The 21,482-nt window shown below is 44.9% G+C and overlaps 1 protein-coding gene across 1 annotated transcript in view; it reads right to left on the bottom strand.

Annotated features, from left to right (window-relative positions):
• Window positions 1–663: 663 nt before the first annotated feature.
• The window catches only part of ramp1 (receptor activity modifying protein 1), a 48,113-nt gene continuing 27,294 nt past the window's right edge, over window positions 664–21,482 (bottom strand). The window contains exons 2-3 of the mRNA XM_035651215.2: window positions 19,753–19,891; window positions 664–2,944 (exon numbers count right to left, since the gene is read on the bottom strand). Coding sequence (XP_035507108.1) covers window positions 2,689–2,944; window positions 19,753–19,891 — 395 coding nt within the window. The 3' untranslated portion in view covers window positions 664–2,688. The remainder of the gene's footprint in view (window positions 2,945–19,752; window positions 19,892–21,482) is intronic.

Below are 21,482 nucleotides of genomic sequence, written 5' to 3'. Positions count from 1 at the left end.
AACCTTGAATACTTGGTTTCTCATTCATCAGACCTGGTTGCTTGTTTCTCTCGCAAGATTAGCAGACACTGCTACTTGCTACGACTTGAGACATGGACCCAAGTCGAACCAAGACAACAATTCTTAACCAGTAAAATCCCAGAATGCAGAATATTAAATATCAAATCATTTGCCCTTTGTCCTGAGAAGACGTTGACAAAAGGAAGATTAAATGTAACTTTCAACACTTACCGTAATGGACTCGAGACTTGAATTTAAATCAAATTACTTAGGACTCCACCTGCACTTCTCAATTGACTCGACACTAGACTCGCGCTGGTCTTAAATGACTTGATGCCCGAAAATTGTCACCGAATCACGAATCACGAACACCTCTGGGCTCATTTGTCACATCACTAACTTACTCATTGTTTGGCAATATAATGTGAGATATGACGCTGTAACCCTAATGCACCTTGGTTTAGTATTTCTTAGCCGCTCGACAACCCTTGCTGCTCTCCGATGCTTCACTGTGAGTAGGGGGGGGGGGGGGTGATCATTCTTAAATGATCCCATTTCAGCAATTGACAAGGGGAGTTGAACCCAGTTCATTCATTATAACTAAATGCTGTTCACTGGGTGCCTTCGTCTTCGTCTCGGAGGGAAAATCAATGCCAGACAGTATCAGACATAATAATAAGACAGTTTATTGAACTTTTCTTCATGATCATAGATCTTGAAATTATATTATTAGAAGTCACGCCACAAAAAGAAAAAAGGCAAAAAAAAGGAGAAAAAGTTGACATTTCATAGCAAACGTTGCCCTCAATTTTCAAAGAGCTTTTGGCACAGAGCACAAAGTATGATGATGCTATGGTGGGAGGTGTGGGTGCGTTTTAAAAAGCGTGTCTTGCTGACAGGCGGGTTCACAGGTCAATGAATCTATAAAGGAAGGAGAGCATTCAAAAATATCAATGAGGAATCAGTTCACGCAGCACACTTTACCCCACATGGAGATCATAAATCAATGAAAAAAAACCTCAGGTCTGTGATGCACAAACTGTGCTTCAGGCTATGGTAGCATCCAGCAGCGGTGTGCGTTGGCTGACTTAATCTGTGCTTCTCTGTTCTTTCTTTAGTTCAAAATGGACTTTTTCCCACTGAGAGTTTCTCGCCGTTTGTGCAGTCTTTCAAAAATGTTTTCATAACTTACTCAGCTGGATGCGGAAAAAAATCAATACGGTAATTTTAGGGACAGTGGGACAACGTCGATGACAGAGGAGCTAATGGTTGATTAACTGTCTGCAGTCCCCAAAGCTTCTGGCTGTGTAATTGGGCGACTGTGGCTCAGGAGACAGAGCGGATGGTCCACCAACCCGAAGACCGGCGGGTCGATCCCCGGGTCCTCCAGTCCTGCCGAAGCCTTGAAACCCTAAATTGCCCCCTAACGGCCGTACCGGCGGTGTCAGGATGATAAATGATGCAACAAGCGCTGTCAATAGAAGCCTTGCATGAATGTGTGTGTGAATGGGTGAATGGGATTTGGACTGTAAAGCGCTCTGAGGGGCCAATAAGACTAGAAAAGCGCTCCATAATTGCGATCGATTTACCAATTTGTTTCCTTGGTGATGGGAGAGATGGAAGCAGCCGGCCCAAATTGGGGCCTGGACCCCTGCACGGTTCTCCTGTTCCTTCGCGTGTCTCGTCTCCTGCACAGTGCATCTGCCAAATCGTCGGTAAGTGACATTTGCTATCTTCTGCCTTTTGTCCAGCTGGTTCAGTGTGCATCGTGCCATGGAAACCTATCTTATGTTTCACTCAGGGGGAGAGACTGAGCTGCAGGTATGCCTGCAGAGAAGAGGCCAGGGTGTCTGATATGAGCGGAAGAAATGAAAAAAAAAACCCAAAAGAATCCTGTTCCCACTGAATCCGCATGATCATATAATATATATATATGAGTATGATTCAAATAAGATATACGTGTCTATACATCACACAGAAACACAAACATGTTCTTATGGGAGAAAGGAATTAAGTGTACTGTGGCTTGTTGTCTTTATTCTGTTACAAAGACAATTCTGACAATCCATCTCATATCGTACATATGGTGTATATTTACAGTGTGTGTGTATATATATATATATATATATATATATATGTATATATATACACAATCTGATGTCCCTGGGTTCCCTAAAAGAGGTCAGAGTAATTGTCCTGTTGTGTCCTTGTCGCAGTGCAAAAAAGACATCCTGGGAAAGTTCTGCATCTTGTTCCTGTGGAGCTGTTAGCGAAAAAACGGATTATTCAATTCTGGTCTGTGGTAGATTTAACATCACATCCAAAATTCTCTGAAGCAGTTTCTATCAATAAAGTCTTATATGTATATATAATCACTGTCACTGTTCTGGTCCACATTAGATTCTGGTGAGCAGTTCAGCTCCTCTTTGAAATGTTTTCGAGCAGCGGACGCTTCATATGGATGCATTGAAGCAACAAAGTCGCATCTGATTTTACATTTTGATCTCATTTAGCTACAACTCCAAGTCCCTGATAGAGTGTTTCGGGTCCTACTGATGCCCGTTCCCCAAACATCACCACATCCTTTGGTCACTGAAGGTGGGAACGGTGCAACTTTTCGGGACAAAAGAAGTACCTCTTGTTTCCAGTCTTTTGAATCCCCCCCCCCCCCCCACAATGTTCGGTTCACTACATGATCCCCTCACTGCGTTTGCTCCTCCACACCACCAGGGCCGTCATGAGGAGGGTGACCAGGACGGGCACGGCAATGAAGGGGCCCAGGATGCGGTTCGGCGGGTCCCTGAGCAGCCGCCCGGAGAGCGAGCAGTCGTGGAAGTAGTGCTGGTGCACTCGGATGAAGAACTCGTCCACCAGCCGGTTCGGCCAGAAGCACTCCAGCTTCAGCGCCACCAGGTACGTGCAGTTCGTCAGGTCACCGTACAGCCTGCGTGGTGTTGACACAGAGGAGAAGGTCATGTTTTGCCTGCTCTTTCTTGCTACAGTTTCACTGTACATGTGTGTTTTATTGTTGTTATAATGGCCATGTGGCTCTGGCTGACTTTTTAAGGTCAGTGTTTGGCCCCCCCAAACACTGACCCCCCCCCCCCCCTCTATTTTGATTTTTCATCAATACATTAATCAGACAGTGTGCATTTTGCACGTAACTGCTATTTGGGCTAGTGTCTTGTGGCACGATGGTTTTTCACATCTGAACGGGGACCGAGCCAGGTGAAAAACGGGGCTTTGATGCCTAGTTGTTCGCCCTGCCCACAGTGACTCTGCTGACTCATGTGGTCGCACTGAATTTTGATGAAATTAGATGTGTAGATGAGGTAAGAGAAGACTCAAATGGCAGATTGTCTCCATGAAAAGCCCTCTTCCTTCTCTATGATACAATAGAGGGCCGAGAAAAAGCTAAGAAACAGAAAAATGTGGCGAGGAAACAGTAAACACATCCAGCAGACACTTGGTACCATTAGATTTCACCTCGGGTCAGGTTTGCTGCTCCACGACTAATTTAAATCCTATATTAACTCGGCTTTGAGCTCCACTTATGCTCCGCCAACTCCCGGGGGAAACATATTCCGCAGCTAAATGCTCCACTGTGTTGCATACAGTGAATTTGTCAGAGATTCTTTATCTTAAAAAAATGTTATTTTTAGGTACAACAGCTGCCTGCTGCTGCTGGAAATGCGGCCAATGAGGACCGTGACACAAAACAGCTAAACCACAACACTGCAAAAAGTGCAAATAAAAAAAATCTGTGTTTCCCTTTGAAATCACACCTAATGCAAGTCCGTGCAGTTTTAATATAAGTCCTTCTGCACAGCTCAGATTTCACGTTTCATTTTCTAACCGCTTCCGATGCTGCGCCGATTGTATGCATTATGCATGTATTTCCCATAATGTATTAATGGTTCTTTTTCTTCCCCGTTTGAAATAAAGCACAGAGTTGGCAGGCAGGGATAAGACAGGTAAACGAAGGAGGAGGGTGTAAAATGCATTGAATTAGTATGTTTGGCATTCTGTGGTGATTGGCCGGCTGGACCACTCTGCTGTGATTGGTCAACCGCGTCCATCGCGTGTAGGAAGTTCTCTTGTTCTCGCTTTAGCAGGCTTTATTGGGGGGGGGGGGGCAAAAAAACTGAAAAAGCATAATATGTCTCCTTTAATTCCTTTTCCTCGCACCACTCCACGCCTGTCTTCCTTCGCCTCTCCATCCTTACATTTGGAGCCATGATCGGGGCGGGTCCACAGCGGGACACGAACGTCAAACAAGTCAGGTTTCCTCCAGAAATTCATTTAAAACCCCCTCCTGTCAACTTTTGAAATACACAAATATAATCTGCTATGCCTAATATTTATTTAACATTGTTTACACCTGCCGTCCTCTCGTGGACGCGCTGCCTCTGCGTGCGCTGGAAGTTTTACGGTTTCTTTGCCTACATTTGCATATTCGACAGCCATTGGTTTTCTTGTATTTGTGACGAACCAAATCTAGCCTGCCCGAGATTGGTTTGAATTTCCAAGTGCACAGTAATCTCCTCCTCCAGGAGAGGAATGCGAAAAAACACCTTTATACAGCGACAACATTTGCTCAGACACAAGTCCCTGTAGTCAATGTCAGACAATTAAGGGGACATGCAGAAACATAAGAAAAACTCTTTTGTTTGAGTGGAGGGGGACTTTTTAATTAACTCAATGGTGTTAAGTGTAGCAAAGTTTAGATGTGATTTGTTCAGACAACTTTAAGCAGCATTTTTTGGGGGTAAAAGCCTTTTCGATCACATCACCGAGCTTAACAAAGGCCAGAGTTTGACATTTACTCCGTCAGACAATTGCACACTGGATGCCCATGTTAGGACAACTGAATGTTGAGATGGATGGATCTACTACTTGTCGGCGTCAGCAAACGCTACTCCTTCTTGGGTCGGACTGTGTCCAGCACTGTCTGTGTTTATTCCAGGATTGCCATTTGATTCGACTCCTCTGGACAGAAAAGAGGAGAGGTCTTTCTTATGCATACAAAGTGTCGGGACCGCTTCGTGCCGGGTTTGCTATTCTAAACAGCATTCGATTTTTGTGGGGTGTGTGTTTCTCCGACAACTGTTCACAATCACTTGAGATTTCCGGTAATCACGTGAGGTCGTTTCTTCAAAGTAAAAAGAAAAAAGCTGCTTCACGAACATGCAGAGGAGAGTCACGTCTGTTTTGTTTTACTGCAGGGAAGGTGTTGTGAGTTTTCTTTTGCGATCATGTAAAAAAACAAAGACGTGTGCATATTTACTGTCGCTACTATCGGATCATGACACAGATCCATAAGGAAAAATAAAGAGAGGCGGACAGGTTCACTGCCTCTCTGACAGTATTTTATCATAATACTATCCCACGTGTAGCGGGTGACTTGACTGGCATCTGGATCAGGTCGGGGGCATGGTGGTTTTTTTAGTAGTTTGATCCGTTGACTGCCGAGCTTGCTGTGTATAAATAAAAGCTGGATAATGAATAAGTAAAAGTGACACAGGACACAGCTGCTCCAGTGACTTGAGAAAGGACTCGGGGCCGCTCCTTAATTCCACAGGACCAAGTGGTCATATTGTACAGCTGTCAAGGGGGGTGGGTGGGGTTATCCACGCAGGTGATTGCAGCATCTGACGGGAATATTGATTTTGTGAGAGGCAAGCTGTTGTCATTTCACCGAAAGGCAGAAAGACAACAGTGAGGTCTGTTGGTTATTCAAATCGTACCTGGACCAATAGATTCCTACGATCCCTGCGAAGGAAGTTAAAGGTGTGACTTGCCATCAGGGCAAGCAGGTGAAGCAGTGCTTGACCCGTTGAAACAAAAAATATACATCAATTAGACGATACTTAACTGGAAGCTATAGCTGACTGCCATTACATCCGATCTCAGAACAGCGCTGTGTCTCATAAAGGATTTGATGCTGCGAGTTTGCATTTATTTTTAACGCACGCCCTCTAGTGGCGGCAGCAGGTAATTGTCTTTGGGGGCTAGCTCGACTTCCAGCCGTTGCATCTATCGTTTTCTGGGGTTTTCCTTGGTGTGACCGTGTCCCGTTGACAAAGGCCGGACCTTGTCAAGCGGAGGGGAGAGCAGCTTGTTTTGGACTTTTGTGGGGCGGCTGAGGCTCAGTTGGTATGACGGTCGTCCACTAACCCGAGAGGTCGTGGTTCAATCTCAGCTTCCCCTAGTCCGCATGTCAACGTGTCCTTGGGCAAGACGCTCTGACGGCCCTTTTGGCGGTGTATGAATGTGACAGAAAGTGCGCGGTTAACAGCAGCGCTGTCTGAATGTGTGTCAAAGGGTGAATGTGACTTGTGCTGTAAAGCACTTTGATTGGTCAATGAGACTAGAACAGCATTATACACATAAATAGAGTCCATTTACAGTTTACTTTTGTGCATGCGCATTGCGGATCAAACCCAGGATCTCTGACAGCTGTCTGCCTGTAGACTGTGTAAAAACACGGACATGAGTTACTGGGTCTGGAAAGTGAAGTGCCTCAAACCTGTATTCTCCGGGATAACCAGCAGAGGGCGACTCCACACTGGTTGCACGAATCAGATTACGAAAATACGGTCAAGTACGGCTACTTCTGGTTACGTTACGGAGATGGTGATCAGCGATGTCATTTAACGGAGTTTGGAGGAGAAGTGGAAGTAGCGTAAGTCTGAGTCCCACTGATGCAGAGGGCCTCACCGAAAAAACGTCTTTTTTTGCCACACTTTCAAATGCTTACCTAAAAAAACCCCCGTCCGTTTAATTGTACGCTAAAAAGGATGTATTTTTTCACTGCTTAAGTTTGCCGCCAGACAGACGTTTAAGTTTGCACTATTTTTTCAAGCGTACTTCGGTCATGCATTACTGCGCCACCTCGCCGCGGTGTCGAACAGCTGAGTGAGGCGCAGTAATGCATGACCGAAGAACGCTTTCTTTAAGTTAAGCGTTTAAAAATGTGGCGAAAAAGACATTTTTCCGTGGTCCCCTCTGCAACAGTGGGACTCAGACTTTCGCTTCTTCCACCTCTCCTCCGAACTCCTTTAAGTGACATCGCTGATCAACGTCTCCATAAGGTGACATATTAACTACTGCATAAGTAACTCATACAACCCCACTTTCAAGATCACTGAACTTTCCCTTTAAGAGGCGGCAGCAGTGAATTACACTCATTCATCATCTCCGTCAAAGATGCTGTGAGCTGGAGAAGTTCGAGCGGCAATGTTGTGACACAAGCAGATGAGCTCAGTATGGAAGTTGTGTGCACATCGAGCGGGGCGACACTCAGAGAGAGTGGGTGTGTGACAGTGAGGCTGGTGACTGGAGCAAATAAATGAGCAGTACAGCTGTGAGCAAGTTGTGAAATGTGGGGTTCAGGCTGTTTGTTAGTTCATAAATGTCGCATCTCCTGCCGCAAGTCCCCGAGCCCGCCCTGCTCTCATGTTCCGCGACTCGCAGAACCGCCCTCGATTATTCTTGTCCACCATCAACAGCTGCTGCTAAATGTGACTACGACAACGGGATGATATGCGTCAGTGTGATTCGACCGTGTACTCGCCAACGCTTCTTTTTTTAAAACGCACGACAGAAAAGGCACATTTGGCGATTGCCGTCACACACTTCTGTGAGATATACTCTTGTCCACAACGCCGCCGTGAGATGCACCGGTCCGACCGTCAATCACACCACCAGCAACAGTGTCGCTGTCACCTTCTGTTTTCTGCTGTTTTTCAACATGTCCGATTTGTTCAAAACCCTGTCATTTGGCATGCACAGAAAAGGGAATCATTTTTAAAAGGGCGTCCTATTATATTTTTAGTGAAAGTTTATATTCAGCAGTGGCAAACCTCTCTTTGAAATTACCATCAGAGAGGCAGCTCAGGTCACGCTGTGCTGCGAGGCACATACCGCGCTGTTTAGACTGACTTCATTTTTTTTTTTTTAAACCAACCATATCCCTCTCATTTATTTGAATGATGCCAGTCTGGCGACACAGCAGTGTCGCTGACGTAGACAATGCCAGCAAAAAAGGAAAACGAAACAAAAAAATGCAATTGTATACCATCTAATGGCAGAATTATGACTGTTGTTTCCTATTATGCTTAATCTTTAACATTGTTGTGATGGGCAATCACTCTTTGTGGCAGTCTTCATCGCCTTTTGACCTTCGCTTTGTGTTCCTTCACCGGCAAGAATGTCAAACAGTACAGAGAGAGTCTACGGACGAGCGACACTAAAGAACAGTCGAGAGTTTAAAACAACCACCTGGCGTCGGGACTGGCTCTTGCAGCGACACACCCTGTGGCCGCTGCTATTGCAACTCACATCTGCAAAGACACAGCCGCAATTTATGCTGTCGCGAAAGCGGGTGAGTAACAAATAATGAGTCCCAGAGAAGTGTCTGAGATATTAAATTACCTCAACTGGGAAATGAGAGTTTAGTCATTTCTACTCACTTCATAATCGAAACCATTGCATCCCGAACATTAGTATTGCTTTGTAAGCAAACATCTAGTATATCTGACTGACATCTGTAGATCTGATTTAAGAATGCATGCAAGTTATTCTCTTTTGTAATCGCTCCCAGATTTTTGTCCAGAAGTACCAAGGAAAAGTTCTGTCTTTCCGAAGACTGACTGCGACATTGTTGCATCCCTCATCACGTAAAAAAACTACAAAGAAAACTCAGTAGAAATCAGCTTGTGATCCATCTACGGGCTCTGAACTGTCCAAAGGTACTCCCGCTCTACCGTGTGATATCTGTGTTTCATCATCCTCCCCTTGGTTTCAAAAAAAGCTAACCTCCCTGATTTGAACATCAAAACCAAAAGGATTTCTGTCGTCGTGCAGTCAATTTTTTATACAGGTTTCAGGTCAGCGGCTCCAACTAAGTTTAGTCAAGGTTCACCTTTCTTTTCTTCCGAGACAGGGGAAGACACGGGGTTGCTTGGTAACAAAGATGCTGCAACTCTCGCCGGAGATCAGAGAAAAGCACTGTAATTGATTTAGATCAACGGTGATGAAGTCATGATACTTTTGTTCATTAAAACTGAGATAAGATAGGATAAGAAAGAGCTTCCTTGGAGGAGAACGGGCGAGGAAGCATCAACGGATTGCAGTAGAACCTGAGGACAGGGGCACGGAAACATATCTGTGCTTATTTTCCAGGTCACAACACAAGACCGGGTATTACTGTTCATCACCTCTGTCCCGTGATGTTGACCCATGTGTCATCACCTCAAACTGGACCTTACGTAAGTGCTGTGTTCCGGGCCGTTGCCCAGAAACACCCCTCTTCATCACTCGCATTTCACTGCTGAGAAAGTTTTTTTTGTCATGCCCGCTTGGAGAGATCGCCTCAGAGCAGAGAGGGAGACACTCCCCTGTCCGAACCAAACCAAAAATGAGTAAATAAATAAAATAAAATAAGAAAAACAAGGCAGGCCCAACTGTCACTACTGAGCACATCAGACAAAATGTTCTTCTTTTTCTTTCTACTTTGTTATTCTGCTAGCCCCCCCCCCCCCCCCCCCCCCCCCCCCCATCCAGTTTGGGTCTTTCTCTTTCTTACATGAGAGAAAGAGTGATAACGCATCTTCACACAGTTTGAAAGATGTGCATGTATATTTTCAAGCTGTGAAGCGGTTTCAAAACAAACACACATGCACACACGCACACACACACACACACACACACACACATCTCAAGATGTTTTCGCTTGTCATTTTATTCTCACTTTCATTTTCTCTCCCTCTGCCTGTTTTCATATCAGCCAACACTAAGATGTGGACAGATGGGGCTTAAAGAAGTTTACTTTTGACAAGTGTGTGTGTGTGTGTGTGTGTGCATTTGCATTTTTTTGGTGCTTTGTTTATATTTATAATAAGGTATGAATTTTCTTTTGTGACTTTGTTTATGCAGTGTATAGAGTGTTTTTTAATGTGTGTGTGTGTTTCAGTGTTTATTCTTGCCGTGCCGGAATATCGCCGGAACTCAGACAGATGAACTAACTCAGACGCTACAGTCTGGTGACACAGACTGACGTCCGTACCATTCCAACGAGCGTGAAGCCCCCGACACAGACCGGCGGCACACGAGTGTGCACTGTATAATGTCATTGGCTCACCTCCAGCTCAACACAGCAAAATCCTCCCGGCCTGAGGGGTCTGGCCAAACTCGTGGTCGTGCACGAGATGTAAACAAATCGAACCCGCTCCACAGCACCGCGAGAGGTCAAACACTCCACCAGCTACTTTAAACATCCCCTCCAGACACGTGCAAGCACTTCAACATTCATCCGTCTCAGGGTTCCAGTTACCCGGTTGGAAGTTTGGGACAAGACAATATTATACTTGGAAAGGTTCGTGGCAAATTGTGCCAGAAAAAAAAAAAAGACACAGTGAAATGTATTTACTAAACCTCTGCTTACGTATCAAGACCACCTGCCCTCTGCGGCCTTCTGCTTTGATGATGCAACATTTCAGCATCTTCTTCAGAGGAATGTTGTCACATTGAAAAAATAAATGAAGTGGTAATGTCCTCCGCAAAAAAATGAACATACCTCCCTAACGGCTGCAGCATCTTTTAGGCCTTTGTAGCCTGGGAGACAAATCCCAAGGCATTGAAATGTAACAGCTGGAGATAACTACTATGAGAATAATTGTCTGTTATTATTATTATTATTAGATATAACTACAGAAAACAGATGACAACTGATATTGGATATTCACTGAGAGTATCGCTGTGAGCGTTGGTGCACGGCAACACACAAGGGGACAGGACGACAGAGCGAGAGGCGATGGTGCATACTGAAAGGAAGAAGACCGTTCCAAGGGGGGAAACTCATCCCAAATTCCTCCCCAGCTCCGACTGAAACAAAACGGGACCAATGGAATCGACAAGGCGAGCGTTTGCGGTACGAGGAGCTCGGCTCAACTGGCGCAGGGGCGGAAACACCTCTTGTTCCTCGAAGGGGCTCCCGCGCACACGTACTCCGATCAATCAAAGTGGAGGCGTATTGTCGTGGATGGAGCCGTGGGCAAAATGCCGGTGCACGGAAAAAGAAAAAAACAATAAAGGAGAAGGGAGATTATGAGGAACTAGATTCAGAGCGGGAGACACTTAAATCCCCTGCATGTGCTTGCTTTGACCGAAACAGGAAGAAAGAACGGAGCAAATGGGTCGACGACCCCGTCTCTTCCGGATGATGATCTAAGCTCCGGTAAGGTGATCATTGGCTTATTACATTCAGACGCAAACATTTGTTTGGAGCGAATGAATGAACGTGCTACTTTGTTAACAGTAGCAGTGATTCGGGTGCATGGCAGGCGTACACAGCAGAGACCATTGGTTCTCGTCCTGGTTGTGTGGTTATAGGTTAAGGTCCTTTCCTGTGTCTGTGTTTCCTCCGGTCTTGTGGTCATGTGTGTGTGTGTGTGTGTGTGTGTGTGTGTGTGTGTGTGTGTGTGTGTGTAGCTTCCCGTAATCAGGAGACGCCAGATTATTATGCCAGTTTTATGGATTCTGGCCCTCCCCCCGCGCTGCCTGACCCCGCAGCCACGTCCGCCCCCCTGTCCGAGGAACCATCGGGATATCTGCGCAGCAGCCCTCGTTCGCCTGCCCAATATTAAGTAAACCCGCTCCTCCTTTTTCCCCTCAATCCGTCTCTGCCTACCTGGTCCAAAATGCACCACCGACCGTAACAAGATTCGATGTTTCGGCAGAAAACAACACATTTGCGAGCATTTTAGTTCAATGTCAACATGGCACAACAACTTGCCAAATTCATAAAACATCAGCATATCCTCAATAACTTAAAAGAAATGAATTCGAATTTCTTTTCCCCCTCGAAGCCTATTTGCTGCTGCAAATTTGTTGTAAATACATTACAGAATGAAAGACACTATCCATATCAAATAAAATATTGTTATTATTATTTTTTTATATACTGAGAATAATCAAAGCTCAACAAGTCCTGATCCAGGCTGCTCTATGACTCACCGCGTCCAGCCACGACATCTGAGGCGGATGCAAATGGAAAAGAAAAAACCCCAAAACATCTTAACTGAGGCAAATATTCACTATTCAGATCGTTGTCCCGAAGCTGTTTAACATGCATTGCGCAACAGCTTCGGCCGCGGGGGCAATCCAGGCTGCGCTGGATGTCATCCAGTCATTAGAGCTGTTCAAAAAAAACAAACCGCACGACAATCCGATTCTAATCACGGTCTAATCAGCCGTTTAATCACAGGGGTCCACAGAAAGGGAACTTCAGTCCGCGTTCCACACTACTGAGCTCACTGGATTTGTCTGGCCCGGGTTTGCACAGACCCGCCGTGAGCTCGCCCACAAAGGGGTTTTTAAATTATTACAGTTGGCTGACAGGCATGCATGACTGACCGACCAAAATACACTCCAACAAACACACGGAGGGGGGGGGGGGGGGGCTCTTGTGGAAATCAAGAAAGAATGCTATTTTTAAACTTGGAGTCTGTAGCATGAAGGAAAAAAAACTGACACAAGGGCGAACGGAGAGAATTACACCCGAATTGGGATCAATCAAAAAACCCAATATTTGTCTTTGGATTTATCGGAAAGTCTCTCACACTGTGTTTTTCCGAGGCCTGTGTTCACGTCGGCCCAGCAGGGTGCTGACGACAAGCTGCTTTCATAGAAAATACTGTCATGACAAAGTGACGCCGCTCACAAGACGACGATCATCGACACGTGAGGAATGAGCATATCATCAAACTTGTACAAGTGAGAAAATAAGGCTTCATAAGCGGAATGCAAACTTTAGAGAAAAATCTTTTTTTCCCAACCAGAAAAATGTTAACTCCGCTGAAAATATCTTTTACAGAGCAAATGAAGATACAAATGAAAGATGATGTTTTGGCAGTGTTTGTTACAGGGTGTGTGTGTGTGTGTGTGTGTGTGTGTGTGTGTGTGTGTGTGTGTGTGTGTGTGTGTGTGTGTGTGTGTGTGTGTGTGTGTGTGTGTGTGTGTGTGTTCGAGGCTATGCTAAGCTACTGCCACAGTAATGTAATAATGTGCCACAATTAGCCGACTCACCCAACACACAGAGCGGCTGGATGAGCTGATCCAGCCCACGGGCTCTTTTATTCACTTAGGCTGGCAGATGGATTGACTACAGCCAGATCTCATACATATTCATAAGCAGCGGATTATCTCAAATAGTTGACGTTGGAGTTGAGTGAAAGAGACGGAGGGCAGCTGAAGTTGTTTATATATATATATATGTATATATTTGTATATACATATATATATTCATCAAATGCGCATAAGTGCCACTGTGGAAAAAAAAAGAATCACGATTGATATTCTTAGTGTCAGTTGGTTTTATTTGCTGACATGTCACAGCTTATTGGGATATTTAAAAGAAAAATGATATTCAACGGTTGTGTGACTTTTGCAAAACACCATGTTAATGTGTTGCTATGTAAGAATAGAAGCAAATAGGTCACAAAGACAACACAAATGGCAGAAGGCCTGAATGAGAACAATAACAACTGTGGCTAAAAGAGCAAAAAGTCCAAGTGATAGTGATTGACATATTTTCCCGCAATAGCATCTCTGGACTGAGAAAATATATATCTATATAAACACATTTTCTCTCTCTCTGTCTCTCTCTCATATATATATATATATATATATATATATATATATATATATATATATAGTTAAATACTGCTGACCCTGCTCATCCATTTACAAGCTGGACAGAGGCAGAATACCATTGTTCCTCTACGTGGACGGACCAGTTTGTACAGCCGCCTGCGACGCAACATAAACAAAGAGCGACAGACTCTCTAGCCCGCGTCTGATTCAAGGTCTTATCTACGAGCACGGACACACGCCGTATCTTGCGTCGCACCTTGGCCCTCGGGGAAGGAGCTCGCAAACAGCCGCTTGACTCCTCTTCTCGCTCCGGCTGCCGGTCGGACGCGCGGCCCCCCTCTCCCAGTCCGAGTGTAAAACAAGGACACGTGGGGAGCGTTTCTGATTCATCTCCCAAAGCCTCGTTTTAAAACAATTAACATGATGGGCAGCCATTTGAATGAATTTGGACAGCGAGGAGGACCGGATTCTAGTTGGACGTTGACAACCGTTTGATGTTCCGCTAATGTTCTTCTGGGGATTAAAGGCGCTACGGTGAGGTTGTGCTTTGTAGATCAACTGCGGTCGCTGGATTGAAAGCACAAATTCTATCCTTTTTTTGACAGGAGACCTCTTCCTCTGTCGCACCGGCTGCAGGAACGATCGCCGCAACGCGTCAGACTCCGTCACTGTGTTCGTTCACTGGCGCAAAGTAATCGGACGGGACGGCCCGAGGACCAAATTCCTCCATTTTTGCTCTGCAGCAGATTTGATAATTGACTCTCTTTGAAAAGGTTTCAAGCCACAGCATGTTTCACATGGCCACGGACCGTCGCCTTCACCGATGCAGTGGGACCAGGGTGCCACGTGCATAACGGAGCAAGCCCGTGATCCTCCGACCCAACGTAGGCAGCTCCCGGGGCTATGAAAACGTTAGTGACAGCTTTAAATGGCCCAATGGGAAAACAGCACGATGGCAGCAAACGCTAAGGTGGAGTAAGGTAACGATTTCCTGGTTAAGACTGGACGCGTTGTCCAGTGCTGTCTGGCGCCGTGTGCCGAGGCCCCTTTGGCTAAAAGTTTCGACGGCCGCTCCCTCACCACAACCCCCCCCGGCAGCATCATTATCAGTATCAGTTGTCAATAGTCTCGCTTTTTTTATTTTTATTTTTGTTACAACATTATCTTTCTAGCATCGTTCGGGATCAAATGTCTACGAATGACTCTCTGAGAACTTCGCGGTCACGGCGCCGTCTTTTTTTCCGGTGCCGCCGTGTCGCCGCCCTGAGCAGCGTGGCAGGAGGTAATTAGACAGGCCCGACGGCGGATGCGATATTGATCCATCCAGTGGTAAACATTGAAACGCGACTTAGTATGCGGTGGGTGTACTGTGATGTTTGCTCGCTTGTGAATGCATGTAAACGATTAGTACCACATCAGCTAGTGTGAAATACCCAAATTATACTGGTCCATATTACTCCTTAAAAGATGTAACTATGATTTTGCGTGTTTTATTCTATTTACTGCTCTTTTTTTTGTGTATTTCTTTTTTTCCGCATCCTCCGGGAAGCTATTGGTTTTCATGCGATAATCAAAAAAATCGGTTGGCAGACTCTTGGAACTCGCCCGAAGGGTCGATCAATGCAGCACTTAACATGTCGTGTTAATGTAACAGTGTCAAAAACACAATGTGCAGACCTTGACAATAATAATCATAATACAAAGCAACGTATAAACGTCTGCAAACAGTTGATCGCGCTTTTCATGAATAAATGGAGAACTGCATGGAAGGACGTGAAAAAAACCAAACATTCCGGAATGCTGAAAATCTGACGTGTATTATATCGAACTGCAAAGTTTTCATGATTTGTAGTTGAGCAGATAAAAAAATTTGAAGGGCAGCGGCGTGGTCCTCTAAGGGTCTCTACGAGGAAAAGGAGGAGACATGTTGAGGAATTGAATCAGGAGGTTATTAATAGCGGGTAATAAACCGAAGGATCTCCAGAGTTCATCCGTTCACGTTTTTAATGATTTCTCTAACGATGATGGCAGAACGGAAAAGGTCGCGTCATCCAAAGGTTTCAGATGTTCTTAGTATCCGGGCCCCTTTTTTTTTTATTGTGGAGGCAGAGAGTTTGCTTCATGGTTTATAGCCGCTGTGACAGGTTTATAAAGACTCTTTCCGCAGATGGCATTTTGCCATTTTCTGACAGCTGAATACTGAAATGCTGCATTCAGATTCAACTTTTACGACAATTGGAAAATGGCTGTTGGTTAATTCAAGTAAAGTATCTGGCTCTTTTTGATTTAATCGGCAGCTGTCATTAGGCGATGTGCCGTTTCCTAACATCTCAAATAGAACAATTAGAAGGACGTGAGAGGAGTGACCCTCCGCTGTTGGACTTCACAGCGGCTTCGGCAATTAGTCAGTGTCCTCCTGCGTGTTCGTGTTTCACGCCGCCGTCTAAGAGCGTCACCGTCACTTCTGAATGGGAGTGGCGCGGCTGCGGTGTATGACCGTCCCAAGGCCCGTCGCTGCTCTTTTTCCGATTTGCATTGAGGGATTTAAAGTGGACATTATACAGCATGTTGAGAGGAGAACAAATAGTGAAGTGGGACACTGGTGCAGTAACAATAACTGCGCGTGGGGCTCGGGGAGGATAAAATGTATTAGGGACGTCGCTAGAATTGAAAGGGAGACGGATAATCGGGCGATATCTTAGCATCTGCACCCGCAAGTCATTAGGGCAGGAGGGAAGCAGGAAATGAGATAAGGCGAATGAAAAAGAAAGGAGTGATGGGAAGAAGTAAGCAGGGACAAAAAAGAAAGATATAGTGATATAGTTTCAGACAAGGAAGCTGTCCCATTTTTTTTTGCCCAGAGGGTATTTCATTCAGAAATGTTTTAATGCAGAGTAAAGTCTGCACTCCTCCGCGAAAGCTGGCGAAGTCTGAGGTGAAGTGGGTATATTCCGGGATCCGGGGGGAAATACACACGAGCATTTAATAATGAATACCTCAGTGACGCTGAGCGACAGGTCGGCAGAGCTGACGGGGCTGTACCACGGCAGCGCGCTTAGCAGGAGGGATGTGTGGTTCAGGCAACCGTACGTTCAGGGCAAAAACGCAAGGGTGCGCTGGAAATGGCGAGGACTGGTGCTCACGGGAAACGGGATCCATCGTCGCACACTCGCGAGTTCCGCTGTTTCTATTCGGCGAGAGAGAGCGGGGAGAGATTTCACGCAGAGGGGGAGCAATTAGGGGCCAAGGGAGGGCGAGGCACCGTTGAGCTGCTGCTCAATCTTTCGTTTACCTGTCTTTTTTTTTGGGGGGGGGGGGGGGGGTGATGTGAAGAAAAAATTCAGGGAACCATAACTCGTGAAAATTACACTGCTTAGACATCATGTCCTTCACTGATAACAACCCTGTCCAGTGAGCCTGCTGCAGACCAACGTCTGCGGTGCGAGGAACAACACTGCAGAAGCAGAGTTCACTTTTTGTGCGCAAACAACTTTAATCTAAAGCCACAATAAGGAGGAGGAGGAGCTTTAGAGCAATTCAGCTTCTCGCTGCAGCACTTTACTCCTGCAGCCCCTGGAGAGATAGAACTAAAACACTGCAAAGTGCAGGAGATACAGAATGTCAGTGATGTGCAGTGATGCCCATGTTCCAGGTGGCATTGTTTCACGAAGACAAATGTAAAAAAAAAGAAGTAATTAAATATCTGAATACAGATTTGTAATAATAAAAGTTAATAACTGTTTGAACATGAGAGGTGCATTTAAATGTGATTATTCCATTATTGAATGGACTCAAAGTTTAACAGAAGCTCATCAACAGTGTGAGTTTTCTTTTATGCACCAGACATAAATCTGATTGAAAATGAAAGTCATCAAGCCTCAACATATTATTACTCTCTTTACAAAGTATACAACAATGTAACATCATCTATATTCTCTGTCCAGTTTTTAGAACCAGATTATTTTTTGGGGGGGTCTGAGACCAATGTGATTTTCCAATTTGCCTGATACTGTGTATATGCTTCTTAAGCAATAAGAGTTGGCTATTTTATCTTCAATGGTAATAATCTTCTATACTCACCATCATAATTGCTGAGATCTGAGAAAGTCAGTTGTGGCAGGGCAATAAAGTGAGACCTGACTGCGCAATCACAGCAGACCAGCGACGCCCAGTTATATAAATGCGGTTGTACAATGCAGCCGTTATCGTAGAAGGGAAGCGTCTCACTTTATTCTGCTGATACCTTAATCTCAACACTGTTTGCTGCTGCAGCTCCCTCCACCGTCACAGCTTCCTCCTACTCACCATATTTCTGAATTGTTGTCTGAAATGTCTCTCGCCCCTTTTGACTTTGTTGTATTATTACTGCAACGCCAGATCTCCACAGTTTGCTGAGTGCAATATACACCAACAGATGAAATGGTCAGAAGTGAAAAAAAGTATTAATTGACCAGAATTAGATTTTTTTTTTTTAATCCAAGCACTTAAAAGGCAAATCTGTTTATTTGACTACATAAATTCAAGTTATATTCATAATTAAAGGTTCAAAATTGTTCTCAAATTTTTCATTAATTTCATCGTTGGTCCGAGCCTTTTGTTTACACACACTTCAGCAACGTTATTAATTTCTCCACTGTTCACATCAATTCTGCATCTACTTGTATCTACCAGATAAAGCACCGTGTCGTCTGCATACGTCACTGTTTACGCATAGATGGAAGATATACTCATTTTCTTTAAATGGGGCCTCACAGCGGGCCATCTGGTATCCTCATGGTTCAGGCATTTGACTTCACCTAAACGTCATTATTTATCTGAACACAACAGGCACAGACTCTTAAGTGTGATTTTAGCCACTTGAGAGTAATAGCAGAAGATTTCTATTTAGACTTCGCGGCTAGCAACGCAGCATAGCAGAGCAATGTGCTGGCTGACTTGCAAGAGTCAAGACACGATGTTCTTTTACGCAAGTCATGGCTGGTTCAGGCCTTGTATGGATTACTGAAGGGGTCGACTGGGCACAAGACCAGGGGGCCAAGGGTTCTGGGATCCTCCTGGACCAAAGCCTCAGCCTAAGTTAACAGTTACAGTAACAGACTGTTCTTATTGGGGACTTCAAAAATGACTATGAGGAGAAACAAAACTACCACAGAGACACACAGAACCACCTCAAACAGAGACAACCAAGAAAATCTTTCAAAGATCAGCTTCTTGGTTCTCGCTTTCATGCTGTACATGTGGAGGTCGACTTTTGAGTGTCTGCAATCAGATGTCCTTTCTCTGTATAATAATCCAAAACTGCGTTTATGAGTTTCAAAAGCAACAGTACTCAGGTTATTCTCAGGAGCGCAGTGACAACCATGCTCTGCTCATGAGACCAGACCTGTCGGAGAAATCGGGCCTCCCCCACAAGGTGGCTGTTAACGGCGAGGGGAGTTACGAGCGTTTCAGCGTTCAGAGAGACAGCATGATATTATAACCAAACTATTCAGAATAGGGGGGGTTGTTTTAATACAAAACAGGCCGATGCACAATTTCGAACGGACATTCAAGTGGGGGTGGGGTTATTATGTAATTTCTTAATGGTGCAAATGGATGCCAGTTACTGACGCCAGCTGTGGGAGCGATTCTAAAAAAAATCTCTGGCTCCGTGCGTCTTTTACGGTGGGTGCAAAGATAATTTTTGTACATGCACAAAAGATCTCTGTTTCTGCATATGCCTCTACACTACCCCCCCCCCCCCCCATCACTCTCTTTCCCCTTTTGCTCTCACGCAGTATCTAATGAGCCGTTGGACCGTGACCAAGCACCTGTGCATACAATTATATTGACCTCCACATGGAAATTATCATATCTAAAATCAATGCTGAGGGATATATATATAATATGTTGTGATGTGCGAAGATAATTGTCCTATAGGCTTTTAAGGAAATCCTCAAAATTCCATTTGGGGTGTTCAACGTTCATTTCACATTAAAACCAACAAAGAGGTTGAAATCCCAATACCCCAGTGTAAATCTTAAACACATAGCAGATTTTTATGAACGTAAATCTGTTGTGTGACTGGATGTGTGTGTGTGTGTGTGTCCTACTCACTCGACTGTGTCCTCCCAGCTGCACCAGTGTCTCTGATCCAGCTCCTGCATGTCCAGCCTGAACTTGGCCAGGCAGTACTTCTCGATGGCGTTCTCGTAGTGGGGCTCGCATCCCAGCGCTGACACACACTGTGACGCCGCTGAGAGAAGGGGGAGTACAGATGGAGAGGGATGAAAGTGAGAAGGGGAAGAACAAGAGAAGTCGGAGAAGAACAAGGGGCAAAGTCAGAGTAGGTCCCTAAAAGTTTTTTCGAAATCATTTAAAAAACGTTAAACAGTCTTTAGACATTACATCATCTGCTATCACTGCGTAATAGCTGTACAACAAAGGCACAAGTTGTGATCATCGCAATGTGTTTTTTTGTTTGTCGATGAAAGTGAATAAACCGTCATGAATTCTCTGGACACAGATGTCGCACTGCTTCGCCACACCATCACATCGGAACCTCGGAGACACACTCCCTATCCCTCATGTTTGCCTCGTCATCCTGTTTCTCTGCAGCCTCCACTTATTGTCAACACCCTTCTTCCCCTTTTTGTCATATTTAATAATAACACATCAGATTTATATAGCGCTATTCCAGATTGCCTCCCTTTTTCCCATAAGACTCCCTCCCCTTTTTCTCATTTGTTCTCTTGTTTTTGTATACGTCTGTATACACCTCTGTTCATCCCTCATTGGGCAGCATCTTTCCCAAACCCCACTCCCCCCTCCCTCTCAGACGATTAGTGTCGAACGAGAGACATGGGAAACGCATGTGCTTATGTTTATATGTGTATATGTAATGGTGTGGAGCGAGGGCGGGGGGGGAGACTGCGATCAAAGATTAAGGTCAAGCGCGTGTTTAGAGGGAGACACGTACATGAAGAAATCGCAAAGGCAGTCGGAGCCTGCATATTTTTTCCTTCAGATCAGACTTTTGTAACGTCTGCAATCCCTTCTGAACCAAACAGCAACACAAACAAAACAAACACATTTTTTGGCCCCTTTTGAAAGTTTTCCGATCATCCGGCAGCCGTAGCTTTTGGTTCGGTTTCAGATGGCCACTTGAATGTCACTTCTAAAGGCAGCAGTCATGAACCACATGGCCACATTATTGTGAAAACATAAACCAACCCTCCTGCTATATAAATCTTATCTAATCTAATCCTTTTTTTTAATAAGAATATCTGCGTGTGGCACCAGTATAAGTTAAGGTTAAGGAAAGATTGTATAAACCAAGGTTCCATTAAGATTCCAGAACTGAGGTAGTTGGTTGAGGTTCATAAGTAAAGCTTATAATAAGGCACGCAATGAGTTACTGGGCTGCATGAAGAGAAGTAACTGGGGGTCATAGGTGTCATTTATGCTGGGGACATGTCCCCACCACTTTTTCAAATGGCCAATTTTGTCCCCACCACTATAATAGTATAATAAGTACTATAATTTATGACTATCCTGTGGTGGGCTGCGGCGTTAGTCAAGGAGATTGACAGGCTGTGTGCGTCTATTGGGACAATGACAATTTAATGATGAGAGGTGATGTGAATCGTGTTCCTCAAGTTCCCGTGGTCACATGACCATTGGATAGCGGCAGTGTGAAAGATGGACAGACGAGACGTTAAAGTCAGCTTAAACATGGATGAAAAAATTGTGGATCAGCTATAGAAAAAACGAAATGATAGAAGGACGTGGCACTTTGGAAAAACATACCGAGTAACTCATCCGGAGGGGGAAAAAACACACAACCA

Source organism: Scophthalmus maximus, chromosome 14 (assembly GCF_022379125.1).
Source record: "Scophthalmus maximus strain ysfricsl-2021 chromosome 14, ASM2237912v1, whole genome shotgun sequence".
NCBI lineage: Eukaryota > Metazoa > Chordata > Actinopteri > Pleuronectiformes > Scophthalmidae > Scophthalmus > Scophthalmus maximus.
The sequence above is the reverse complement of the archived record's forward strand: the minus strand, read 5'-3'. Positions and strand labels throughout refer to the sequence as shown.